The sequence below is a fragment of the Colobus angolensis genome, unplaced genomic scaffold (assembly GCF_000951035.1).
Source record: "Colobus angolensis palliatus isolate OR3802 unplaced genomic scaffold, Cang.pa_1.0 Scaffold39, whole genome shotgun sequence".
Classification (NCBI taxonomy): Eukaryota; Metazoa; Chordata; class Mammalia; order Primates; family Cercopithecidae; genus Colobus; species Colobus angolensis.
Window position 1 is genome coordinate 881,318 of NW_012117265.1, and position 10,213 is coordinate 891,530.

A 10,213-nucleotide genomic window follows, 5' to 3' on the forward strand; every position below is an offset into this window, starting at 1 on the left:
CCATGTTGCCCAGGCTGGTCTCAAACTCCTGACCTCAAGTGATCCACCCACCTCAGCCTCCCAAAGTGCTGGGATTATAGGCATGAGCCACCGCGCCCAGCCCCTACAAAGTTTAATAAGCTGTATTGTCATTCCTTTATTTTTTATTTATTATTATTATTATTTTTTAGATGGAGTCTCTCTCTGTCGCCCAGGCTGGAGTGCAGGCTGGACCACAGTGGTGCGATCATGGCTCATTGCAACCTCCACTTCCTGGGTTCAAGCAATTCCTCTGCCTCAGCCTCCCAACTAGCTGAGATTACAGGCGCACGCCACCATTGCTGTCTGATTTTTTTGTATTTTCAGTAGAGACAGGGTTTCACCATGTTGGCCAGACTGGTCTTGAACTCCGCCCATCTTGGCCTGCCAAAGTGCTGGGATTGCAGGCGTGAGCCACGGTACTCGGCCTGTCCTTCCTATTTTTTTTTGCCTACTGGATCTCTTAATTACTGGTAGGAGGGTGCTGAAATCTCAACCATAGTCATGGATTCATGTATTTCTCCTTGTAGTCGTATCACATTTTGCCTTGTGCATTTTGCAATTTTTTTGTTATGCACATACACACTAAATATTACACATAGATTCTCTGTGTCCTCTTAGAGAGTCAACCCCTTGGGCGGGTGCAGTGACTCACGCCTGTAATCCCAGCACTTGGGAGGCCAAGGCGAGTGGATCACCTGAGGTCAGGAGTTTGAGACCAGCCTGGCCAACATGACAAAACCCTGTCTATACTAAAAATACAAACATTAGCCAGGTATGGTGGTGCGCACCTGTAATCCCAGCTACTCAGGAGACTGAGGCAGGAGAATCACTTGAACTTGAGAGGCAGAGGTTGCAGTGAGCTGAGACCATACCTCTGCACTCCAGCCTGGTCAACAACATGACTCCGTCTTAAAAAAAAAAAAAAAGAAAACTGCCGAGTGCAGTAGCTTACACCTGTAATCCCAGCACTTTGGGAGGCCGAGGCGGGCACATCACCTGAGGTCAGGAGTTCGAGACCAGCTGACCAATGTAAAGTGAAACCCTGTCTCTACTAAAAAATAAAAAATTAGTTGGGTGTGGTGGCATACACCCATAGTCCCAGCTACTTGGGAAGCTGAGGCAGGAGAATCGCTTCAACCCAGGAGGCAGAGGTTGCAGTGAGCCAAGATCGTGCCACCACATTCCAGCCTGGGAGACAGAGTGAGTCTCCATCTCTCAAAAAAAAAGTCTCTTGTAGACAACATATAATTAGGCAGGTAGTTTTCTTGTAAATAACATACTTTTTAATTTTCTTTGTGACTTCTGTGTTTGACTATTTACCTTACCTGATTTCATTTATTTCCCTCTCTTAACATATTGATTATGCTTTTTTTTTTTTTTTTAGACTATTGTAATGGTTACCCTTGAGTTTTCAGTATACAACTATCCTAAGCCCTCTTTCTGGCAATCTTAGGCCACTTCACTGGGTGTTCAAGTAACTCAGAGTATTCCCAATTCCTCCCTCCCTTATAACAATGCTGTTACTCATTTTACTTGTCCATAAACTGTACTTATATGTTGTAGCTATTGTTACTTTGAACAACCTGTTACCTGTCACATTGAGAATGAGAAAATGATTTTACTTCCACTTATGCCTTCTCTATTGCAGTACCTTTCTTTGTCATTTACCTTCTTTCTGGTGAACTTGGCATTTCTTGCAAAGCAGGTGTACTGGTGACAGATTCCCTCAATTTTTGTCTCAGAAAGTACTAAGGACTCATTTGAAGGATAATTTTGCTTGATACAGATGTTTTTCTTTTTTTCTTTTTTTTTTTTTTTGAGACGGAGTCTCGCTGTGTCACCCAGGCTGGAGTGCAGTGGCCGAGTCTTGGCTCACTGCAACCTCCGCCTCCCAGGTTCAAGCAATTCTCCTGCCTCAGCCTCCCAAGTAGCTGGGATTACAGGCATGCGCCACCATGCCCGGCTAATTTTGTATTATTAGTAGAAACAGGGTTTGTTCATGTTGGTCAGGCTGGTCTCGAACTCCTGACCTCAGGTGATCTGCCCGCCTTGGCTGCCCAAAGTGCTGGGATTACAGGCTTGAGCCACCGTGCCCAGCCTGTAAATTGCAAATCTTAACCTGTTCCTCAAGGTCAGCAAGGCCCAAGGTTAACTGTAATGGTTCTGCTGGAAAGAGCTCTTTTGGCACTTTGCCATCTCAGGATGGCATGCCTGAGCTTTAACTTTCCAGTAACTTAATAACTCCATGAAATGAGACAATAAGTCTCTGATAAATATTAACACAAGTGAAAATAAACACTTCTTTTGGGTGGAGTGAAGTGGTGTGATCTCAGCTCACTGCAACCTCTGCCTCCCAAGCTCAAGCGATTCTCATGCCTCAGCCTCCTAAGTAGCTGGGATTAGAGATGTGCACCACTACACCCAGCTAATTTTTTTTTTTTTTTGAGACAGAGCCTCACTCTGTCACCCAGGCTGGAGTGCAATGGCACCATGTCAGCTCACTGTACCCTCCACCTCCCAGGTTCAAGCAATTCTCCTGCCTCAGGCTCCTGAGTAGCTAGGATTATAGGCATGTACCACCACACCCAGCTAATTTTGTATTTTTAGTAGAGACGGGGTTTCACCATTTTAGCCAGACTGGTCTTGAACTCCCAACCTCAGGTGATCCACCTGCCTCAGCCTCCCAAAGTGTTGGGATTACAGGTGTGAGCCACCGAGATGGGGTTTCACCATGTTGTCCAGGCTGGTCTTGAACTCCTGAGCTCAGTCTGCCTGCCTCGGCCTCCCAAAGTGCTGGGATTACAGGTGTGAGCCATTGTGCCCAGCCAACTTCTCCAAAAGAAATATTTTGATTGAAGTGGCTGGATCTGACTGCCTTGAATATCCTGGAGGACCTCAGGACAATATGGTCAGGTAAATATTGTTGCAAGTTTGATTTCCACGTGTTTCTTGTTCTCGTGTTTAGGGATGGGAATAGTAGAAAAAGCTTCTAGTTCTTCAGTGTGCTTTTATTCATTCACACATTATCCAGAGTTGACCCTGTGCCTCATGGAATGTTGAGTGATGTGATGTATAAGAAGAAGGTGAGTGTTTCTCACAAAGAATCGATGGTCTTAAAATGGAATTTTTTTGTACAGCAGTTCTCTCACTTCTCCAAAGTGCTCTGGGTCCTGCCATTGGAAAGCAGTATGATTGTGATCACAGCGAAAGTGTAGAAATAATTTTCATGTGTTCATAAATCACTGAGGGAGTGTGGCCAAAGAGAGTTCGAACAACAAATTCATAGAATAAATCTCTGGAGATCACAGAATCATCGTGAACATCTTATGACTTGAGTACAGTTGCCCAGTGCTGTCAGTCTCACCCATTCTCCTTCACACATATTTGGAATGTTTTAGGACTCAGTGACCTTTGAAGATGTGGCTGTGAACTTCACACAGGAGGAATGGGCTTTGCTGGATCCTTCACAGAAAAAACTCTACAGAGATGTGATGTGGGAAACCTTCAGGAATCTGGCCTCTATAGGTAAAAATGAAATCATTCTATCATGTTCTTGAATGAATTAGAGAATACATTTTTCTTGGATATCAATGCTATTCCAAGATGTGGAATATGAAAAGGCAAAATTCTTTTGTAAATCAGGCATGGTCACAGATGGACCTAGAATCTAATAATTTTTCTGTAATTTCTAATAACTTACGATAATTTTCTGGGTCTGCATTTCAGGAACAAAACAAAAAGAATGGAACACTGAAGAGCAGTACAAAAACCAGGGGAGAAATCTCAGGTGAGTCACACTCAGAAAAGAAAGCAGCAGTATTCTAGGAGAAAATCTTAGTATGTCATTAAATTTGATAATTAAGGAAACATAAGCCGAGCCTCAAATATATCTGTTCTTAGAAAATATTAACCCAGCTGGCACAGTGGCTCACGCCTGTAATCCCGGCACTTTGGGAGGCTGAGGCGGCCAGATCACCTGAGGTCAGGAGTTCAAGACCAGCCTGACCAACATGGAGAAACCCCGTCTCTACTAAAAATACAAAATCAGCCGGGCATGGTGGCACATGCCTGTAATCCCAGCTACTCTGGAGGCTGAGGCAGGAGAATCATTTTAACCCGGGAGCCAGAGGCTGCAGTGAGCCGAGGTCACGCCATTGCATTCCAGCCTGGGCAACAAGAGTAAGGCTTCATCTCAAAAAAAAAAAAAAAAAGAAAGTATTAACCCAAAGTGCTTTCTTAAATATGACATAGATGTTCAGTGTTTGAAAAACAGTTCACTTGGAAACAGTATTAAGAAACCCATATATGGTCCGGGCGCAGTGGCTCACGCCTATAATCCCAGCACTTTGGAAGGCCGAGGTGGGTGGATCATGAGGTCAGGAGTTCAAGACCAGCCTGGGCAACATAGTAAAACCCCACCTTTACTAAAAATACAAAAAGTAGCCGGGCGCAATGGCAGGTGCCTGTAATCCCTGCTACTCAGGAGGCTGAGGCAGAAGAATCACTTGAACCTGGGTGGCAGAGGTTGCAGTGAGCCAAGATGACACCACTGCACTCCAGCCTGGGTGACAGAGTGAGACTTGTCTCAAAAAAAAAAAACAAAAAAAAACCCCATATATGAATATCACTGTTTTCATAACAGCTATGTTTGAGCCCGCTTGCAGAGTCACAGCATTCAATACATTCACCTCACAAGCAATTTAGACAGGACAAAAAAATCTATACTTTCCCTGAAAGTGGAAAAAATAGTTATTCTAGTATCAGTTAATAAAGAGAACATCTTTAATAAATGGACTATTAATGTGCTGCTCATTTTTTACAGAAATCATATGGTAGAGAGACTCTGTGAAAGTGACGAAGGTAGTCATGGTGAAGAAGATTTCAGCCAGATTCCAAATCTCAGTCTGAACAAGAAAACTCCTTCTGGAGGAAAGCTTTGGGAAAGCAGTGTATGTGGAAAAGTCTTGAGCCATCATTCATCCCTTAACACACACAACAGATCTTACACCAGACGCAAACTTTATAAGTGTCGGGAATATGGAGAGAAGCCGTATAAATGTAAGAAATGTGGGAAACCCTTCAGTTATCTGCAGTCTTTTAAAAAGCATAAGAGAACACACAGTGCAAGGATAGTCTACACATGTAAGGCCTGTGGGAAAGCCTTCAGTTGTCAGCGTTCTTTCCAAATACATGGAAGGACTCACACTGGAGATAAACCCTATCAATGTAAAGAATGTGGAAAAGCATTCCGTTATCACCAGTCCGCTCAAAGACATGAAAAGGCTCATACTGGAGAGAAACCCTACAAATGTAAGGAATGTGGGAAACCCTTCATTTACCGCCATTCTGCTCGAGCACATGAAAGGAATCACACTGTACAGAAACGCTATGAATGTAAACAATGTGGAAAAACCTACATATCTTCTGTAGGTTTTCAAGCACATGAAAGAACTCACACTGGAGAAAAACCCTATGTATGTAAAAAATGTGGAAAAGTGTTCGTGTATCACAACTCTGCTCAAAGACATGAAAAGACCCATACTGGAGAGAAACCCTACAAATGTAAGGAATGTGGGAAAGCCTTCAGTTATCACTGTACTGCTCAAAAGCATGAAAGGAATCACACTGCACAGAAACACTATGAATGTAAACTGTGTGGGAAAACTTACTTGTCTCCTTTAGGCTTTCAAGCACATGAAAGTACTCACACTGGAGATAAACCCTTTGAATGTAAAAAATGTGGAAAAACATTTAGATACTACTACTCAGCTCAGAGACATGAAAGGACTCATACTGGAGAGAAACCCTACAAATGTAGGGAATGTGGGAAAGCCTTTTATTGTTGCAGTTCTGCCCGAAGACATGAAAGGATGCACACTGCAAAGAAACAGTATGAATGTAAAAAATGTGGGAAAACATACATTACTCTTGCAGGTTTCCAGATCCATGAAAGAACCCACACGGGAGAGAAACCTTATGAATGTAAACAGTGTGGGAAAGCCTTCAGTAGTTCCAGTTATATTCATATACATGAAAGAATTCATACTGGAGAGAAACCCTATGAATGTAAAGAATGTGGAAAACCCTTCAGTTTTCTTACAGGCTTTCGAGTACACATGAGAATGCACACTGGAGAGAAACCTTATAAATGTAAGGATTGTGGCAACGCCTTCATTTGGCGTGCATCCTTACAATACCATGTGAAGAAAGTGCACACTGAATAGAAACTATAAATGTAAAATATCGAAAGTTTTGCAGTTTTAACGATTTTCAAAGTTGATATGAAAGTTCATACTGGAGAGTAGTTGCATGAATGTAAGTAATACAGGAAAGCCTGATATAACTTAATTCAGGTATAATGCTCCAGAAAATTCATGCCATGAAAAAATTTTATAAATGTATTTATCAGTGCCACGTCCCTTTTTGATTCTAGTTTTTAATATATTTTTATTTTAAAATATTTTTATATGTGTATTTATGTGTATATATTTGTAGAAACAGGCAACATTATCTTGCCCAGGCTGATCGCCAACTCCCCGACCTCAATAATCCTCCCACCTCAACCCTGCAAAGTGCTGGGATTATAGGCATGAGCCACCACACTGAGCCAGTTTTTTTTTTTTTTTTTTTGAGATGGGTCTTGCCATGTTGCCCAGGCTGACCTTGGACTTCTAGGCTCATGAGATCCTCCCACCTCAGCTTCCTGAGCAGCTGGGACTACAGGTGTGTGCTGCCTTGCCTGGCTTAGTGCCACATTCTTAAAGTGGATCTCTGGACTGTGGGTTCCTACTTATTTTCATAAATGAACATTGAGGTGAGATTATTCTGTAAATACTCTTTAAGAAATAGTGCAGAGGTATAATTAGTAGTGTTTTTTCCTTAAGTCAGTTAATAACATTTTTTCTCTTCATAGTTCTGTAAGTAAGGAAGGGGCCATTGAAAAATGACAGTTTGGTACTGGGAGTTTTCTACTGGCATCCTATGGCAGGTACTGGTTTTCCCTTATCCATTATGTATATATTCCACCTTCCTCAGGAGAAAATCTTTCTTCTTTTTGATTAGAAGAGCCGTATTTTATTTCCCTTGCTAATGAATAGTGGGCCAAGGTTATACAATATAGTCTTATCTAAATTATTTCCACATTTTACTCTTTCTGGCCAAGATATGGATGGTAGACTTTGAATTAAGAAGTGAGATCTGTGATAGGACAGCACAATCTAGGTTGGAGGTGTCCCTCTTAGATTGTGTTATGTCATTATGGGTAACATAAACTAAGTTTTCTAGAATCTATTCCCTTTTGGATTTTATGTTGGAATTCAGCAGTAGTCTAACTGACATGAAAGTTGGAAGGCAGAACTGAAGAAGGCATTAGTCAGGTTTTGGACCCATCTACATGGAGACAGACAGATGCACAGGGACAAATGAGGGCTTGCAGGAAAATCCAAACCGCAAATGGATCTTTTATGTGAAGGTTGTGGAGACATCTGTGGAACCTGACCCCTCTGAGAAAACAGAAGTAGACGGTGATGTTTTCAAGAAACTCTTGATTGTCAGGACAAAGTATCAGGAAAACAGGCAGGAGGCCAGTGTCCTTGCAGTCCCCTTGCAGCTCTGCCTCCCAACTTGCATGTCATTAGGCTATTGGTGAATTCTAACATGGAAACAAAAAGAGAAAAGATTCTAGAAAATTTAGTTAACATTACCCGTATCAACATAATCCACCAGGCAAGTAATTAAAACTGTCATGGTTGAGGGTATTTTCTGTTGTTCTAACTACCCTCATCTCTAGATTATATTCAAATAAGATCTAATTTGCATAGTAAACACCTCATTCTGTTAATACTGGTAATAACTGTGTTCCTGATTTCCCCGTGACAGCTACAATGATACAGTCACACAGAACAACATGGGGGCTTGTGCCTCTGTTGTGTTGTGCAGTAACTGCTCTGACGCAGTCTCTGTGAGAACAAATGTCTTAGGTCAGGCAGATTGCAAGAATTTCCAATTACAGCTGAATGTGATTGTGTGCATATTCTCAGTTATGTTTGTATGTGATAAAAACAATGCATATTTATCAAACAACTTATGCAGGTATTTCTTAGAAATATTTTATTAACTCTTTTAAAACAACTTGTATACTAACAAATATTGTATTAATATTTTCCATTACCTGAGACTATATATTAAAATATCCCATTGCAATTATGCATTTTCAGGTCAACTTTGTAATTTTGTCAGGTTATTCATTATACATTCTAAATAATGAGTCAGTATTACCATTTGCATGTAAGTCCAAGTACTTTTTTTCTTTAAAAAATGTTAAAGAAAATGTAAAGGAAAAATTTTTAAAAATTCTTACATGGTCACAATTTTTCTCATGAAACTAATTTCTCATTTATAATACCACAAGAACAAAGCATGTTTTTGTCTGTGCCTTCTTGCCAAAGACCACTAGAATCACACCTGTAGTCAAAGAGTGGTGTGTAAAGAGTTGTAATAAGGATTAACACAAAGCATAAATGACTGAGGGTTATCAATGAGAGGGTGCTCAAGAGGACTTCTCACAGGATTTGTGTTTCTTTTGGGTGATTTCATTGCTATTCAACAAAGTGAGGTGTTTGTATTGGATGCTGTGGGGTGAACTCAATTCCATCCTTGGAAATTCTAATAGATCTTATCTAGGAGGCAGAAAGAATAGAGTGGTGCTAAACCTAATTCATAAGAAGCACAGACATATTAGTTAGAAGAGGAGATTTCTGGTCACTTTTAGGGTTTGGAGTCTTGTTTTCTTTCTAACTATATCAGAGACATAGTTACAGAATTTCATGTTGATCCATTATGGTCACCTGGTAGCTTTGTCTGATGGAGGTTTGTTACAGTTTTCAACAGGTAAGACTTCGCTTTGAGGTGAGTTGGGGAGCAGCTGTCATTGGGAACAGCTTTTGCTTTTCTCATTATCTAAACACTGAAGTATTTCCTGCGGACACTGTTATCTATAAAGTACCTCAGTTAAATTATTGACCAAAATTAAGTCTGTTGAGGCAGAAATAATTTGATAAAGGCTAATCAAAGCCAAATGTGAGGATCGGCCTGGGAAGACACCAACAAAGCTGGGTATGTTTCAAAGTCGTAACACTCTTGTAAGTTTAGGAGGCCAGGTGCCGTGGCTCATGCCTATAATTCCAGGTACTTGGGAGGACTGCTTGAGGCCAGGAATTTGGGACCAACCTGGGCAACATAGGGAGACTTCATGTATAAAAACATAAAAAATAAATTATTAGCTGGGCATAGTGGTGCCCAGTTGTAGTTCCAGTACTCAGAAATGTGAGTCAGGAAGATCAAGGAGTTCAGCACCAACCTGGGCAACATGATCAGACCCCTCCCATCTCAAAACACTAAAAAATTAAGAAAAATAGACTGATTTCTGCAAGGGGTAAAAACAATAAGAAAAAATAAAAAACCTTGAGTGGACATTTTTTCCAACGAAGACATACAAATGGTCTGAAAGCATATGAAAAGGGACTTGATATCACTGATCATTACAGAAATTCAAATCAAAACCACAATTACATGTTACCTCATACATGCAAGGATGGGTACTATCGAAAGAGATTAGTGTTAGGGTATAGAGAAAAAGGAAGCTTTGTGTACTGTTGGTGGAAATGTACATTTGTACAGCCATTGTGAAAAACAATATGGAGGTTCCTCAAAAAAAAAAAAAAAACCATGTGATCCAACAGTCTCACCCCTGGGTACATGCATATATGCCCAAAGGCAGTGATCAGTATTTCAAAGAGATGATCTGCCACTCCCAAGTTCATTACAGCATTATTCACTAGAGTCAACATATGGAAACAAACTTAGCATCCATCAATGAATGAAGAAAATGTGATGTACATTTAAACAACAGAATATTACTCAGCCATAAAAAGGAAATCCTGACATTTGTCACAACATGAATAAACGGGGTGGACACTATGAGGCAGACATAGGCAAATACTTCATGATCCCACTTAATTGTGGAATCTTAAAAACTCAAACTCAGAGGTAGAGGGAGGAACGGTGGTGACTAGAGTCCAGAAGGTAGGGAAAATGGAGAAATGTTGGTCAAAGGTTAAAAACCCAGCTGTAAGGTGAACAAGTTCTGGAGATTTAATGTACAGCATGGGTGGTCATCAATGTGTTAATCTGA

At 40.8% G+C, this 10,213-nt stretch overlaps 1 protein-coding gene across 1 annotated transcript; it reads left to right on the plus strand.

The window, feature by feature from the left end:
* The first annotated feature begins 2,988 nt into the window (after positions 1-2,988).
* On the plus strand, positions 2,989-6,403 carry LOC105520816 (zinc finger protein ZnFP12). Its single transcript, XM_011954752.1, has 4 exons — positions 2,989-3,021; positions 3,420-3,546; positions 3,748-3,808; positions 4,844-6,403. Exons 1-4 carry the CDS (start codon positions 2,989-2,991, stop codon positions 6,243-6,245), a joined length of 1,623 nt encoding a protein of 540 aa, XP_011810142.1. The 3' UTR covers positions 6,246-6,403.
* Positions 6,404-10,213: the final 3,810 nt, after the last annotated feature.